This window comes from Alosa pseudoharengus, unplaced genomic scaffold, assembly GCF_046254945.1.
Source record: "Alosa pseudoharengus isolate Yale_2024_CS ecotype anadromous, Long Island Sound unplaced genomic scaffold, YU_APseudo_1.1 YU_APseudo_1.1_scf_20, whole genome shotgun sequence".
Lineage (NCBI taxonomy): Eukaryota > Metazoa > Chordata > Actinopteri > Clupeiformes > Clupeidae > Alosa > Alosa pseudoharengus.
Genome location: NW_027468664.1, coordinates 28,082,553 through 28,100,365, shown reverse-complemented (window position 1 = coordinate 28,100,365; position 17,813 = coordinate 28,082,553). Strand labels below are relative to the sequence as shown.

At 42.7% G+C, this 17,813-nt stretch overlaps 1 protein-coding gene across 1 annotated transcript in view; it reads left to right on the top strand.

The window, feature by feature from the left end:
• twf1b (twinfilin actin-binding protein 1b) overlaps positions 1-17,618 on the top strand; it is an 18,277-nt gene extending 659 nt beyond the window's left edge. Inside the window, exons 2-9 of the mRNA XM_076297004.1 lie at positions 451-528; positions 1,349-1,527; positions 3,831-3,926; positions 5,277-5,381; positions 12,076-12,201; positions 14,449-14,599; positions 15,128-15,249; positions 15,686-17,618. Coding sequence (XP_076153119.1) covers positions 451-528; positions 1,349-1,527; positions 3,831-3,926; positions 5,277-5,381; positions 12,076-12,201; positions 14,449-14,599; positions 15,128-15,249; positions 15,686-15,850 — 1,022 coding nt within the window. The 3' untranslated portion in view covers positions 15,851-17,618. The remainder of the gene's footprint in view (positions 1-450; positions 529-1,348; positions 1,528-3,830; positions 3,927-5,276; positions 5,382-12,075; positions 12,202-14,448; positions 14,600-15,127; positions 15,250-15,685) is intronic.
• The last annotated feature ends 195 nt before the right edge of the window (positions 17,619-17,813 follow it).

Below are 17,813 nucleotides of genomic sequence, written 5' to 3'. Positions count from 1 at the left end.
CTTCTATATTTAGACTTGATAACATCAGCACTAATGTTTTGGTCGCTGTCATAACAAAGGGAAGGTTTTTCGGTATAGCCTACTTTTTAAAATCAAGTGGTTAAAAGACAGCATCATTTGGCTCTGTTATCGCACTTGAGTTCATTCTTTTCAGTGCGATGAGTGAAAAAAACAAAAAAACACAAATTTAGTAGGCCTATGCAGGTTAGGTCAATCACACCTTGCTCTTAATCCTAGCATGACAGATATAGTCATCACGGATAGGTTTATGTTTTTTTCGTCCATATTTGGACATAGAATCATGACCTCATTTCTTCATTGGCCGGGGTAGTGACATTCAGCCCGTTTGACAGCCGGTTTGTTTGTTTTGAACACTGAATGATTGCATTGTTTGAGTGTCCCTCCTAAAAAAGGGCTCTTCTGAAGTCCTCTCTGACTCTTCTGTCGCAGCAACACGGGAAGTAAGAGATGTCTTTGCCAAGGCGCGGAACGGAGACTACCGCCTGATAAAGATCGACATTCAGAATGGTAAGCGCTCCATCAACCCAATTCCAAACCCAAATGTTTACATTGGGGTTGACAAAGCTGAAACGTAAACGTATTCCAGTCCTCACAGACCAGTTGTGCATGGCAGTGGACAGGAGTGGAGTCCATGGCAAACATTGGCGCTGCTGACAGCTGGGTTGTTGATTTGCATACGTAGTAATTTGTATGAAGGACGAGAGAGAAAGAGAAAATATCCACTGACAGGGCGGGTGACTGAGTCTCAGTTTTAAATTATGTTTATGTTTATGTCATTTAGCCGACACAGTAGTTAACATAAAAAATAAACAGTTATACAGTTGGTAGGACTACATTAAGGATTACATTACATTTGGCTGACACTTTGTAACCCAAAGCAACTCTCAACAGGGAAACAATCAAGGTACAGTAGAGTGTGATAAGGACAAGTTAGTGCAGCAGTGAGTGCTACTTCCATACAGAATCTGGTCAGTAATAGTAGTGATAACAGTAGTAACAATTATGTCAATACGATAACGATCAGTAATGAAAATAAACAAAATACAATACAAACCATAAAGTAAACATAATTGATGTTACAAGCATGGCTATCCACTAGGCTACTTAATCCATCATGTTGTGTTCAGACTACTGTGTTATTTCTCACTCACAACTCCTGTAATGTCTAAAAAGGAACACCAGCAGTCATACTGGCATTAAACTTCTGCTGCATCTGCCACTGAATATAGTGAATATAGCTAGTACTTGACATTTGTGATCATGACATGACACGGACTGCCTGTCTCTCCACCTCTCTCCTCGCCACCTCCCCCCTCTCACCTTCCAGAGCAGTTAGTGTTGGGCGGCACCAAGAAGGCCTCGAAGAAATGGGACCAGGAGTATGACGCGTACGTGATGCCCCTGCTTCAGGACGACATGCCCTCCTACCTCCTCTACCGGCTGGACTCCACCAACAACCAGGGCTACGAGTGGATCTTCCTGGCCTGGTCACCTGACCCCTCTCCAGTAGGTGGAACCTTCCAAGGGACCTTTTTTTGCCTTTATTCAGATAGGACAGTGCAGAGACTGACAGGAAGCGAGTGGGAGAGAGTGAGATGGTAACACCTGGGCCTGCCATATATTTTGCCATATATTTTATATTAGGAACTTAGAAAGAATCCCACACATTGACCTTTCCGCAAGCAATTATTTATTAGAAATTACGTTTTGGTGGGATCGGGAAATGACCTAGGTCAGATCTACAGTATTTTATACTATTATTCTATGGTTCAGACTCCGAACCTGGGCCCCCTGGGTACTTGGACCCAAATGTGGTACAGGCGCTGTAGTTAGTTGTGCCACAGTACCCATCCCAGCAGGCATTTTGATATAAAATACATATCGTAGGAAGGCTTTTTTGCACACCATCTTTTGTTGGGCAAGTGCACTGGATATGACCAAAGGTCTCAGATCAGGAAATTCCTTTACCTGATTATGGTCTAAGACCGAAACAAAGAGTATACCGAAACGTAATTTCTAATAAATAATTGCTTGCGGAATGGTCAATGTGTGGGATTCTTTCTAAGTTCCTGATATAAAATATATGGCAAAATAAATGGCAGGCCCAGGTGTTACTAATGACTAACTTGAACAGAGACTTCATTAACGTATAATAACACCTGTGCTTGCCCTACTATTTCATGTCAAAATGGCTGCTGTGAATAAGGTCTATTCATTCAACTCACGCTCACTCACTCTTTATTTTAAGTAGCCCTTACACAGGCTACTATTACTTAAGACTTAATTAAATAACTAGCCCGGTCTACTTCTTATATAACTTTGTGTTGCTACAACAAGAGGCTCTTGGAGGTAGTAGCATGTGTACACTGGAACGTTTTTAATTGGAGAACTTACTGGACATACCTCACATTAAGCTATTTAAATGTTTATGCACAGCCAATTATGGCTATTTGTCTGTCCAGCCATTATCTGATCTTAGGCCTACCCAGAGAGACACACAACATCTAGAGGGTGCATCCTCTTGTTGGGACTAGAAAGTAGAGCTCTGGAAATTGTTGGATTGTACTGCTGTGTTGGTGCTTTGAGTAACTTTTTAGAACGGCTCACTTAGTTCATGAAGGAGAGAGCAGGAGAGAGAGAGAGAGAAAGGCAAGTGTATGGCAAGATTGTTTTTTGCACCACAAACATCACAGCAGCTATCTTTGCCAGTCTCACCTCAGTGGGACTCACTCCACTGTTGCAATCTCCCCTTCCATGCAAATCATGTACAGATTAACGAGTTTACACCACAGCCGTGACCTCAAACCTTTATGGGAAATGTTGCACCCTCTGCACTCTGTGTGTAGGCCAGTAGATCACCGGGTTATTTCAGGCCCTGCAAATGACTGCCTCCCGTTCTTAAAGAGCACGTGCAGAGAGAGAGGAGGGGGAGAGACTGAGCGGTTGATGTGTGTTGTCTATAAAAATAAAGGTAATTATAGTGGAGAGGGAGGCCGACTGCCAAAGTACAGGCCAACTCAATGGGATATGGCTATTCAGTGCTATAGTAGCCCAAAGGTATTCCAATAGTAAGGGCCACACACAAAGGTGGTGAATAGTCCCACTGTAGTCAGATATGGCTTTGATCCTTATTGCTTGGCATACATGCCAAATGCCAAACCAGCAAAAGTCCAGCATGATACATACTGTACATTACATAACTGTCTACTTTTAGCTTCACAAATCTAAAACAATATTCTACATTTAAATTCTTTATTCTACATATATTCTAAATCTATATTCTTTATTCTACATTCTACATTCATTAAATGTTACGTTAGGAACGTAGCTTCTGCCTAAAGCGACAGATAAGACCAGATAAGAAAGACATCACAGAGTGGCTCGTTTTGTCAGAATGTTCCCCTGGTAAACATCAATAATGCCGCGTTGTGCCCCCGGGCAAGAGGAAATGCGAAGAGTAGTTTTCACCTGACGCCCCTACGACACTTCCTTGATAGAGGCAAATCTGTGGCCTTCGTATCAGAGGAGGTGTGTTCAAATGCGGCCAACAGAGATGATCATGTGTTTTTTTTACTTTTAAATTTGAATATGTGTGAATGTAAACATTCCAAATTGTTTGATTTAAACTGCAACCCACTGTCCAGCATCCATGTTTATTTACCTCTTTAGAGTTGTTCACCGAGGACCATGCTCCAAAGTTTATTTGCATTTGTTGATAGTGATCTCAAGGCAAAACAAAAAAGACAAGAGTGGCCCATGTTTTACAACGTTTGGCTGATTTACCTGTTCCGTTTGTTTTCTGACTGTAGGTCCGACAGAAGATGCTGTATGCTGCCACGCGAGCGACAGTGAAGAAGGAGTTTGGTGGTGGACATATTAAAGATGAAGTCTTTGGCACGGCGAGGGCAAGTCACACTCTTGTAAACTCTCAGTTAAAGTCTGCCTTCAAGAAAAGCTCCTCCAGAGTGTCTTTTGTAGCGTTCTCCAAGAGTTTGAACAAGTCAGGGGATTACAGTTTGGTGTCCACTGTGCACAGCGTGGGGGTTTGGCAGCCTTGTGGAGGCTTGTGGAAGTTAAGAAAACACTCAGACATTGTTTCTTGCGCAAATAACTTTTTTGTAGCTTGTTTTTGTGCTGTGAGGGTGCTGACAAGTGTTGCTGCCCAGTTGCCAGGATGCCGAGGCTGGTCAGCAATGAGGGGGTGGGGGTAGGGTAGTGTGTGGCGGGGGGGGGTTTGGGGTTCTGGCTGGAAAACAGTCAAGTGAACTGGCAAGCAGTTTATGGAGGCGTTTTAAAAGAGAGAGAGAGAGAGAGAGAGGGATGGAGGGAGAGACAGATAGAGAGAGGGGGGGAAGGGTTGAAATAGAGGATGACAGGAAGAGTGGGGGGGAAAGCATTGTCTTTGGCTGTTAGGCACACAGCCGTGGTGTAGGGAACTTGCTTGCTTGTACAGTAGATTACATTTCCTCTAGACGTTTTGCAGAAAACATTTGAACATGTTGTGTGTGTGTGTGTGTATCTGTGCATATTTGTCAGCGTCAGATTTTTGATGTTTTTACATTCCTTAGTGCTGTAGTGATTGAGCTATGATGTTGTGTGAGTGATGTGTCACATGCAAAGAGCGACATTTGAAGGAGCCGCAAACTACCAGACTGTGTGCAAATGTATGCAAATGCCGTACTACACTGCCACGGCCAAACACAGAACTTTCTGAATTAATTAACCACTCTTAATTTACTTACAGCTGGACTTCAGTAGTTTGTATGAACTTTCCCTGAATAGTCTAGTTCAGAAGTTCTCAGTGCTTGGTATGGCTGTTATGAAAATACCCATATTGATTTGCTAAATCATGTGGACTTGGCTCAGTGATAAAAGTGTCAACAAGGCTAAATGAAAAATTATCCATAATCATAACACAAAACAAAGAAGTGAGTGTGTCGACATATTGCTCAACATTTTGTTCAAATTTTGGTCAAATTGGTTGTTGGACAAAATTGCAAGGTTGCCCAGAATTTGTAAGGATTTGTGGATTTCGCATTGTTGCAATCGGACCAAATCCCGGAGGGAGTTAAATATTGCCTTCGATACACATCTGCGACATACAGTTCGGTATGAATATGTGTGCTGTTACACCCCTAATCGGCACGTGCAGGGGTGACGGTACTGTCACCAGGAAGTACCTGATCACAAACACACACACACACACACACACACATGCTGTACCCAGGGTGACGGTACTCTCTCTGTTTCCCCAGGACGATGTGTCGCTGAGCGGGTACAAGAAGTACCTGGTCTCCCAGGCAGCCCCTCAGCCCCTGACAGCAGCGGAGGAGGAGCTTAGACAGATCAAACTCGGCGAGGTATGTGTACATTTATTCACTTGTCAAACAAACAACAAACAAACAACTCCATACAGGGGAGCTAATCATAATATTGAACCAGGTGAGTTGCAGGCTTGTTGAAATGATGTTGAAATGTCGAGAATGATGATTGGCATGTCATGCTCATACAGTACCCTCTTGTTTTGGTGTTGTTAATATTTTCTCACCCTCCTTGTTGGTCTGGTCAGCATATTGTGTCTGTTTTCGAGGGTAATGTGGTCCTGGCGGACCTCATGTCTTTAACTAGCTAGTCCTGATGAGGACCTGATGGCTGAAAAGCTGCACTGTTGACCTTGAGGAGGTGGACATTTGTTGACCTTGAGGAGGCGGACATTTTTGTCTGTGTTTGTTCGCATCCCTCCTAGTTTCCTGTCCTCTGCCTGACCCAGTAGACTTGAGTGGGATGTTAACACTCCTTGTATTTCTCCTCTACCCACCCACACACTCGAGGCGAGACACTCACACACATCCACACACACACACACACTCTCCTCTCTCTCTCTCTCTCTCTCTCTCTCAAACACACACACACACACACACACCCAAGACCAGATGAGATGATGATTATGCATCTGTTTGAACAGGCAGACAGGGAGGCAGGGAGGGGAGGGAGCGATAGCTCTCAAACGCAGCGAGTGCATTGATTTTGTTTATTGGGCTAAATGGCAAATGCAGTGCATTGCCCCACTTTCAGGCACCTCGCTGTCTGTTCGATGGAGCCAATGGGATTTGATGGACTTTCTGTCCGACTGCCCGGGACGGGACAGTGCATTGCAAATGAGCGCTTAACAGGACGTTCGGCGTGCCATGCAGGACGAGGCTGGACGAGGCTGTGGAAATGTGCTGACGCTGGCAGAGAAACAAACAAGCCGTGATTTGGGCAGTTTGTGCCTTCTTTTTAACACACTCATCTAATTACTGCCTAATTATGGTCTGTCAGAGAGAGAGAGAGAGGGAGAGAGAGAGAGAGAGGGGGGACAACTGCTCTGTTATGGGCCTCTTGAAATAAACATGTTCGCCCAGAGCATATGCACACACACACATACACACACACACAGATGCAGAGAGAGAGATGCAGACTCTCTCTCTCTCTCTCTAGTCTTTTTCTCTCTCACATGCACACTCTCTCACACACACACACACACACACACACACACACACACACACACACACACACACACACACACACACACACACACACACACACAGAAATGCATATTCACACACGCTTGGGTGCACGATGCACACACTCACTCACACTTGTATATGTACAAACACACACACACACACCGCTCTCAAATTAGTTTGCTTTTGCCCACAGACAAGCTCTTTTGCATGACATGCTCCTCGAGACATACACGAGTCAGCCTCACCACATACACACACACAAACACACACACACACACACACACACACACACACACACACACACACACACACACACACACACACACACAAGCTTGCTCCTGGAAACGTATACAAGTCAGACTCACCACTTCCCCATAAAAGGGCATGATCGCTCCAAGGCTGCCCGTTGGCCCTTGAGATATGCCAATCAGCAAGGGCTTGCCAACTGCAAAGCAGGGTATCAAGCTCCATCCCTAAACCCCCCCCCCCCCCCCCCATCCTAATCCCCCCCCTTCCACATACACCACACCACAAACCCACCTCTTCCTGTCCCTCCTCTAATGCCCCCCCCCCCCCATTTGCCCCTGAGCACTTCCCCCTGCCCACTGGCACCCCTCCTCCTGCCCCCTCTGATCGGTCTGCTGTGCAGAGGAGATAATACCACTACACTAATCTGCCTGTACGGCACAGCACAGACCAAAGAGGCTTTGACACAGTCGCTATTCGTTCGCCAAGATGAGGCTTTTATTAAGCAGATGCACGACTGGGTGGGTGGTGGGCGGAGGTATGGGATGGGTGGGGATGATGGTAGGGGCGGAGGTGATGGGGATGGGGGTGGTAAGAGCCTGATCCTGTGTAGGGTAGGTAGTGTAAACAGCGATGGGGTTGTGGTGTGGGGCATAAAAGCCTGATACTGTATTAGGTCGGCCCATCAAAGGGTCTCATTAACAATCCCTAGTTTCATGTTTTATTGTGTATTACTGAGAATTACACATGGGCATTATTGTGTATCTACAGCCAGAGAATATAAGTGCCAGTGTTAGTGTAGAAGCCTGATGATGTGGCAGAGTGGGGGGGGGGGTTGTTAGGTGGATGAATGGAAAACACATCAAAGCATCCCAATAGCAATCCCTCATCAACTCGTGGAGGTATTATGCATAATGCATGTATGTTATTGACCATAACAAATGGGCATTCTAAAACTGATAGTTCCGGTCCTTGATTGTGATTGGCTGAATCGCATTCGATGCCGTTGTAAAAAGCAGCATAAACATACACCTTGACCTGCAATTCGTTTTATATTACTGCGCTACCATGACTTGATACAAAAGTTAAAGTAGCTGTGTCTCGACGTTGCTTGGCAACCATTCAGATAGAGGAAATATATTTGCGGAAGACTGATTAGCTATGAATAAATTGTTACATTTCTCGTTGCTGTGACTTTACTTGATGAAACTTTGCCAGGTATTTATAGTAACAGTTTTAGAAAAGCAATAAGCATGTTTGTTATTGACCACAACAAATTGGCATTTGTGTAGATATAAATACTCTACATGGGTAAGTGCCATCATGTCTCCATGACTGGAAACATCTGCAAACAGAATAGATACTGATGTCAAGTTTACAGTACATGTCACATTTGTGTTGTATCCAGGGCTTATTTCTTTTAACCACCTGGCAGATTACTTTGTCTGTGTAGAATAGAGAGCATTATGCAATATTAAATTAAGACCATGATATCTGAATCAAAATGCAGTAAATATATTGTTTACTCTATATGCTATATGTGTTATATTCAAATGTATCATCCTCTACTTTTCAAGTAGACTCAGATGATACTTTTGAATGTAACACAATACAGGAATTCCTCTTTTTGTGAGTTGCCAACATACTAAAACTAATGAAAAGTGTCACGCTCATACCTATAACAACATTACATAGTGCAATATGTGTGGCGTGTGGACAAAACAAGGCGTTTTGGGACATAATCTTGGGCTTTGACAACAAATCGATTAATAGAAAAAGTAATCAGCAGATTAATTGACTATTATCAGTATAAGTATAATATACTCTTTTGATCCCGTGAGGGAAATTTGGTCTCTGCATTTATCCCAATCCGTGAATTAGTGAAACACACTCAGCACACAGTGAACACACAGTGAGGTGAAGCACACACTAACCCTGTGCAGTGAGCTGCCTGCTACAGCAGTGGTCGGGGAGCAGTGAGGGGTTAGGTGCCTTGCTCAAGGGCACTTCAGCCGTGGATGTGGGCATGGGAGAGCCGTGCTCAACCACTTCCCCCACCCACATTTTTCCTACTGGGTCGGGGATCTAACCGGCAACCCTTCGGTTACAAGCCCGAAGCCCTAACCAGTAGGCCACGTCTGCCCACTATGATAATAATAATTTGTTGCAGCCCTATAATTTCCTATGAAAGTGAGAGTGGTGTTGAGGAATCAAAGCTTCATTATGTGTTGAGGGCAGAATAGGAACCTGTTTCAACAATAGTCTCTAGTGTGCGGTTTCTGGCTATGCACACAGACATCTTCTGGTAGCAATAGCCTCCACTGTTACGCTATATTGTATGTGTATTGCACATTAACTTTATAAGCAACCACTAGTCTGCAGCTACAACAATAGTCTGTAGTGTTGTGTAATATGACGTTTTTCAAAACGGGCATGATTGTCAGTCGTGATAATCAACCACTTATCTGCCCTCCCTCCTTACCTGGAAAACTGGAAAGAGTGGCTCTTACTGACCCCTCATCCATAGCAGACATCGCACACACGACATCTCCGCTATAGGCATCTCAAGACCACAGCCAGCTACCAAGCCAACCAAACATGCTTATTATCGGCGATCTAAATCAAGCATTTTCCGACCGGCAAACTAGTGAAACTGTGTGTGCTGTATAGATAGACACTAGACAGGCTGCTGTATGCCTACACACAGACACTGCAGTTAGTCTACAGTATATGAACCAGTCTCCATTAACATATGGTTAGAGTCTCTTTAGAATGATTTATTTCACAACAGATGCTGAGTAGGACTATACATGTCACATTTTCATTTGCAGTGTTTTTTTTTTTTCTCAGAATACACATATATCCAAGCGGGGCAGATTGCCTCGTCTGTCTAGACTCCCGAGTATTACATAATGTCAAATCACTTGCTGTTGCTGTTGCAGTTACTGACGTCTTGTTTACTGGTTTGTAGGCTACTGTGTGTCGTTTCTGCAGGCGTTCCAATCAGCCCCGTGGATCATGCACAGTTCTGTTGATTACTTTTGTACTGGGAATGCAGATATACATATACAGCTCTGGGCAAAAACTCTGGGCTTAAAGGTGTACCGTCACACCAGTATGACAGGAATGTGGGAAAATGAACGTTCTAATATGGTATCAGGTAACTCCTTGAGCGGTGTTGCTGGGCAATGTCTCAGAGTATTCTTGCTCTGGCACGATCCCATTGATATTGGGTGACAACTTTTTTTTCCCCGAAAGACTTTAATCATCAGGAAGCAAATTGTCAGGATCATCCAGTCAGAATACATGACCCCAGTTATGTGATGCTCAAAAAGTTGCCCTTTGTATCTTCACCTTTAGTGAACCCTTGTCCCTCACAGCCCGGGCTACACCGGGTCTGCAATTGAAGCACTCTGTTCGTGGAGCATAAAAATAGGACTGGTTTAATTTGTTCGAATGTACGTGCAACTACAGTATCACATCTGATGTAGTCAGTTCCATTGATTGTAGTGGAAGCTAATTGGTGCAGTAGATGCTCTGCGAATTAAGCGCTTCTTTTAGTGCTGTGGCCTGAGTACCTGAACGGTCTGCCCTCCATCCCCACCTCTCTCTCTCTCTCTCTCTCTCTGCACGTTTGTCATGGTGGTGGCTTGATGATATTTTTGGGAATCATAGTCCAGAACACGTCCTTGTTCCCTCTCTCTCATGCCCCTGTTCCCCTCGTTTCCCTCAGGCTGGTGGTGCATACGGAGGCTCAGCTTCACGCTTCCCAAGTCCAGACCAGGAATAATAAAGAGCAGGCCAGTGACTCGCCATCCCCCAACCCTCAAGGGTCTCTCTCTCTCTCTCTCTCTCTCTCTCTTTCTCTCTCTCTTTTCTTTCTCTCTCTCTCTTTTTTCTCTCTCTCTCTTTTCTCTCTCTCTCTCTCTCTCTCTCTCTCTCTCTCTTTCGATCTCTCTCTCCCTCTCTCTCTGTGCAGGAGGCCACATCTAGATTTCTGTGACAGAGTCTTTTACACTGAACTCATTAATACAGCAGTTGTCACTGAAGTAGAAGTTAGCTGTTAGTTGCCCACTGGGGCCTCTGGAAGCCATTCGATATAGCCAAAGTCAATGAGTGGGTCGGCACTGAGTGGAAAATGCACTGTTGGAATGTTGTTATGGCCAAATCTACTAGGTCTCGTTTCTGCCAGGTCTTTTATTGCTTTTATGTGGTCTTGTGTTTATGTATTTGTGTGGTCTAGAGTGTTTTTATTTGTTGTTTTTAGTTGTTTTCCATGCTAACTTTCCCTATGCCATGCACACGCACCTTGTATTGCTACATTGCACAAAAGGTTCTGTACAAATAAAGGTTGATTCGACTCGATTATGATTTGGATTAGCATCGTTTACTCATCATAGACAATGTTGGTCTCTCCAGAGTTTGCAGTCAGCTGTTTGCTATCATTACAGTGAAGCACCTTCTGCCTGTCCATTGTGTGGACAGTGTGGTCCAGAGAAAAGGATGTGAATAACTTCACTGTGCTCAACAGCTAGTGAACGTGATTGAAAGTCATTTGAATGGAACAGTGATAGATGGTGGCCTGCTGCCTGCTGCTTAACAAGTTCATTGCTTTTTCTGAAATAGGCTACAAACCATGTTTAGCTGCATACATGTGTTGGTCTGTTTGTGTTACATTGGACATTGGAACAAGAATGGATAACATATGATATGATGAATGAGAAACATGACTGATTGAATTAATGAATTCAATGAATGAATTAATTAATTAATTAATGAATGAATGAGACAAAGAAATAACAGATGATTGCATTAAGGAATATGACTGTATGAATGTAATGTATTATTGTTATGCTCACAATAGATGAATCAACGAGAATAAAAGTATGAGTCATTTCTCAGGCACTGTGTCAGAATTCCAGTATGGGCAGGGTTGTCTAAGATTTCAAAATAGCCAATTATACATTGACATCTGCTGATTATTTCAGGCACAGAAATGTTCCTCGCTTTAGGCCTTGTGAATGAATGAATGAATGAATGAATGAACAAACAGATGGACATATGGATGAATGAATGAATGAATGAATGAATGAATGAATGAATGAATGAATGGATGGATGGATGAATGAATAAACAAACAGATGGATGAATGAATGAATATATGAATGAATGAATGAATGAATGAATGGATGAATGGATGGATGGATGAATGAATAAACAAACAGATGGACAGATGAATGAATGAATGAATGAATGAATGAATGAATGTCTTAATCACACCCTATTTCACTGACTGTAGGTGCAAACGGACGTGAGTACGGAGACCAAGCACCAGACGCTCCAGGGCATCTCCTTTCCCATGCAGAGAGACGCCATCCAGGCCATGGAGCAGTTCAAAGCCAAGAAGGTCAACTACGTCCAGCTAGTGAGTGACCAAATCCTCTCTTTATCTCCGTTTATCACATCTCTGTTTGGCGTCCACACCATTTAAGGCCAGCTGTGACTACAAACATGGGCCAAAAACATCCGGCTAGTGAGTGAACTAATCCTCTGTTTGGGTCTGTTTACCTTTCTTTTTAGAATACGTCAGCATACGTCAGAATGGTCAGCAGAGACACATTGCTGTCTACACATGTCCAAGGTGTACAGCCAGAGACATTGCTGACCACTTGTGTTAAGATTCCGTCATTGCTAATGTCACATTCATTGGCATCAGAATGCATCAGCGTTTACACTACAAACTATATGTGGTCAAATGTGTCAGACCATGTCAGGCCAACTCGGCAAGTGGCTTGACTAATCGGATTAATGCATCTTGGTGATGTTGTACACTTATATTTAGAACTGACCACTTGTTATCGGACCATCCAGGACGCATTGTAAACATGGCCTTTATCACCATTTCTCAGATCTCTGTTTGGCGCCACACCATTACAGGCTAGCTGTGACTACAAACCAGCGCCAAAAACTGCAACTGCACCCAGCAGTAGATTTTCAACCAGGCACCCAGGTGCATTGAATAGATGACATTTACTGTTGAATTTGATCCTAATGTGAAATGCATTTTTGCTTGCAGTTGTTTCTGTTATATAGTGTTCTGCTATATAATTGCAATGCATTATTGTTGTTGTAGTACATTTGAACAGGAACCCTACTCTATGGCAAAGGATTTCTGATGTCACGACTCGACAAGGACTCAGCTCAGTGTAGTTGAATGATGGTGTTCATCAGCAGAGCTTGGTTGCTTGGTTGCCTGTAATGTACAAAGGACATTTTGCAAATGTCCCAAAACAAAAGGCCTGTGTGGGTGTGTATGTGTGTGACTAGGGTGTGGCGAAGGAAAATGCATGACAGCAATTTGTCACTGGATCTTGATCCACCTTTCGGTTGAATGAGCTTGTTTTCATAGTCCGGATTTGACACTACGTCAGAGTCATGGAGATGTCCATTCATGCCATATGCATGTTTCATCCGGAGGATTAAGGTTTTATAACATGTCGTGCACGCAATTTGTAACGTTTTAGCCTAGTGCACTTTCCCAACCAGTCATCTCTGTATACATTATTGTCTTTTAAAAATGGGTTTATAGCTTAATAGTAATTATCATAATCAAGAATAATCAAGCATAATTAATGATTCCTTTCCCAACCAGGCAACACTGTTTAAATGGTTGAAATGAGTAGGCCTGCCCTACATACCGTCTTTCTAGAATGGCAATGAAACTTTTATATTACTCTCACCTTCCTCAACCACATGACTGAATATGACTATGCGTTGTCTATCGAGAAAGGAGATAACACTATTATTTTTACTACCCCCTTGGTACATGCCAACTAAAAGTCCTTATTAACCTTATTAACACCTATATCAGTTTGTAAATGGACTTTGTTTCTTTATACCGCTATAACCTCAAGCCATGACTAAATTTTTGGGCAATGACAAGTTACTGTAGTTAACAGCTTGGTTACACTGTAACAAAGACTGGAAGCGGTGTAGTAAGTCAAACTGGCCTTTAGTTTAGTTTAGTGGTTTATAATTAATGATTAATTCATGTTGATTCGTTGATGAATGCAGCTGTTTCACTATCTTTCGTTATTTATCCAGCTGGCACTTTTATACAAAGTGATTTATTATGTCAATTAACCTGTTGAGGAGTGAATTATTTTCCTCGTTCCCTCTAGAATTCTACGCAAAAGATCTATAGTTTCAGTCGGGTTATTGTCACATCATAATGCAGAACTCTCGGTTCGCGAACATTCTAATCACATATTTGTGACCGTAGGCTACTACTCAACAGGTTTGCAGGCCCAGACTCCCTGGAGCAACTCGGGCACAAGTGACTTGCCCAAGGGCACAACAGTGGCAGCTAGGAATCGAACTCATGACTTTTGTGTGCATGCAAACCCTGCTCTTTTATCCACTACACTACCATGCCCCCCTTTCACTACACAGTGATACATATGTCTTGGCCTCATGGATGACCCACTGTTAGTTTAGTTACTCTGTAACAAGGATTGTGCACATTATGTAGTAAAAGAGTGGCCTTCATTTTAGTACTTAATACATTATAATTAATGAATTGTTGATTTGTTGTTGAAGGCTACTGCGTCACTACGCAGTGATAAATATGTCTTGGCCTCGTGTAAGACTGACTGTCCGTAATAACCCACAGGAAATCGACTTCCCGAAAGAGTCCATTAAGCTGTCCAGCACTGCACCTACCGATATCAAAGATCTGCCCAAGAGGATCCCCAAGGATGCAGCGAGATATCACTTCTTCCTGTACAAACACTCGCATGAAGGAGATTACCTGGAGTCTACAGGTAAGACACCTGTACAGGTCAGGGCGGAAGGGAGGAGTGCATCTGATTGGCTGTTGAGCTCAAACATCAGGACCCCTTTATCAAGATCGAGAGTTGCATTTCCAAACGAGACTCATCCATTTGTTCTGTTTTAAACAATATATTTGAGGAGTTTGAACTTAAATTAAAATTTCTATAACAGATATCTCCATCCACACAAAAATCATGGAAGTCTTTTTCCAGATAATATACATCAAACTGAAGTAGGTTTATTTTGATTAAGGAAAACAAAATCTACAATTAACCCACCTTCAGTTTGATTAATATTACTAAAATTCACAATTAAAAAATATGTATGTAATTCATTAAAATTAGGCTCCTCTATTCCCAAAGCATTTTATGTGGCTGATTTATTCAGACGGATATGTATGTATGATGTTAGTGCACGAAACATGATGTCAGCTGTCTTCAAAGCTATATTTAGAACTAGTCATTGTGTTGCCCATTATGGAAAATGTGAGGTTCAATTTATGCTTGTTTGTTTTGTAGTCTTTATTTACTCAATGCCGGGCTACAAGTGCAGTATCCGTGAGAGGATGTTGTACTCCAGCTGCAAAAACCCTTTGGTAGAAACGGTGGAAAAAAATCTGCGCATTGAAATAGCTAAAAAGGTAAACATGAACCTATTTGCTGATCCACATTTACAGTACTTCATTCTGCCCTGTGGAATGGGTTTTGGTTAATTGATTAAGACCAGAAGGGCAAACTGTACTAGGGCAATTCCACGCAAAACTGTCACATCCATAACGCCAACACAATGCCATGGTATTTAGTTGCCGTTATGGATGTGACAGTTTTGCGTGGAATTGCCCACTACACAAATAAATATTGTTGATATCTCACCACAAAAGTATTTTTTTAAAATCAGTCTCAAAATGCTTCCATTTACTATTTATCAATTCATTTGTTTATTTTATTATTTTATTTATTTTATTAGTTAGTTGAAATATTATTTTCTGTTCATTCGTGGTTGAGATATTTTGTTTACCTCTCAGTCAGTCACACTTCATTAGTCAGTCAGTGTGCTTTCGTTCGCTTCCCTTTCAGCTGGAGATTGATAATGGCGACGAGCTGACCGCTGAGTTCCTGTACGAGGAGGTTCACCCCAAACAGCACGCCCACAAGCAGGCGTTCGCCAAGCCCAAGGGGCCTGCGGGGAAGAAGGGTGGCCGCCGCATCACACGGGCACCAGGCGACGGAGACGATGATTAACCCCATCCAGCCCTAACACCCCCCCCCCCCCATCCCTTCAGTCCTCAGTGGAACATTCCAGATCCCCTGTAACCCCACCAAGGATCCCTTTACTTAATAGGACTCTTCCGTGAAACCCTATTATATAGACCACAAGCCTGTAGATTGAACTATGCACACAGATATTACCACACGAAGCTATAACATATATGGGAAACTTGACTAGTGAGTTGACTAGTGTCGATCACAACCGCTCACAGGGCACAGCGGGTAGAGCACGGAGTAAGATACTGAGGAATGGAAACGCTAACTAAGCATCTTGGTGCATTGAAATAGAAGCCATTTTTCTTATATAAAAATATCACACTACTAATGTTATGATGATGATGTTATGTTGTTTTTGTAGGCATGGAGAGGTAGACTACACATGCAATGCTTTACTTAAGGTCCACTCAAGGTTCTTGGGTTTCAGCGTTTCGTTTGGGAGATTTATTGATTAGCTCGCCCTCCACCCCCCCACCCCTTATACCCTTGATCAGGTAGAAAACCATTGTGCCTGGTGTTCCAGTTGAGCATTAGCAGTTGATTACTTCAGGACCTAAACAAATCAGCCGAGTTAATCAATAAAGCACCAGGAAGCAATCCCAGTGGCATCTGAGCTGTGTTGACCCTCAGGGGCCAGGTGTTGGTTGGGGTCAGTCATGTGAAAGACCATAATGACCAAAAAGGTCAAGGGTCAATCTTGTTTCTGTTTTGTCTGTCTGTTTGTTTCTTTCTATAAAAGGGCTGCACTATGAAGCAAGGTAACTGGCTAGCCCGGATAACCTTGGTAGTAACCGCTGATCATTTAAAGAACACTGCACTGGACAGATATTGTTTCTACAGTGGCGTGTTGTTTGAAGATCAGCAGTTATTCCCATTCAGCCAGTTACCTTGCTTCGTAGTATAGCCCTCAAGAGCATTCTGAAGAAGTAGAAGAGTTTTCTCTTGTTTTTAATCGTTCCTTTAGTGCTGTATACTCTATGTCTTACTAAGTCATGTGCGAGTTTTCCAGTGCTGAGCCATTTGTTTTTAACAAAACAACCTTTGTACAGATGAAGCAGTCTGTCTAAAATATTTGGTACGCTAATGCTCGTTGTGTTCTTTTTGTTTGTTTTCTCCCTTGACTTTGTGTTTTGTTGTTGTTGTTGTTTATCTATTTCTACAGCTAAAAATCTATACTGCTGAGAGAAAAAAAAAATATTTTTCTATAAGCCTGTGTGGAGTGTATCATCGTAAGATCATGAACTAACTTTTGTGTGTCTGGCCATTCCATTCCTCTGGGAAAATGTTTGCATATGTATGTTTGAGAATGAAGGGGTTGTTCGTCCATTTCACATCTGTGACACGCGCACACATACACAAAAACATACACACACACACACACACACATAAATACCCCCCAACACACACAAAACAAACGCACGCACACACACAACCACACACACACACAACACAAACATATAGACGCAAACACATACTGCTAAACACCTAACACACTATGACCACATGGCTGCAGTCACAAACTCAGTGCTTTGGCTGCATGTCTATTTTAAAAAGGGAATTGGGGTTGGGAGTCCCAGATGACTAATTACCCTGCTGATTATTCAAACCACTAACCTTTAACCTTTGTCAGGGCATAATTAACTTTACAGATGATGTACCTTAGTTAAAACTGTCTTGTCAAGCCTCAAATGTTTTTTTAATCAAAACTTGTACAAGTAATAAAAAAACAACAACAAGAAAAAAATAAAGATATTGTGGTTGGAGTTATTTGTTAAGTGAATAAAGCATTTGCGGTTTCCCTACTCTCTAAACGAATTGAGGATATTAGCCGATCCATAACTCATATGTTCAAGCTTCCAGTCCTGCATGAAACATGAAATATGCCACGGTCTCTTTAAGATTAGGCCTACAACCCACGTGATGCGGAAATACAATCACT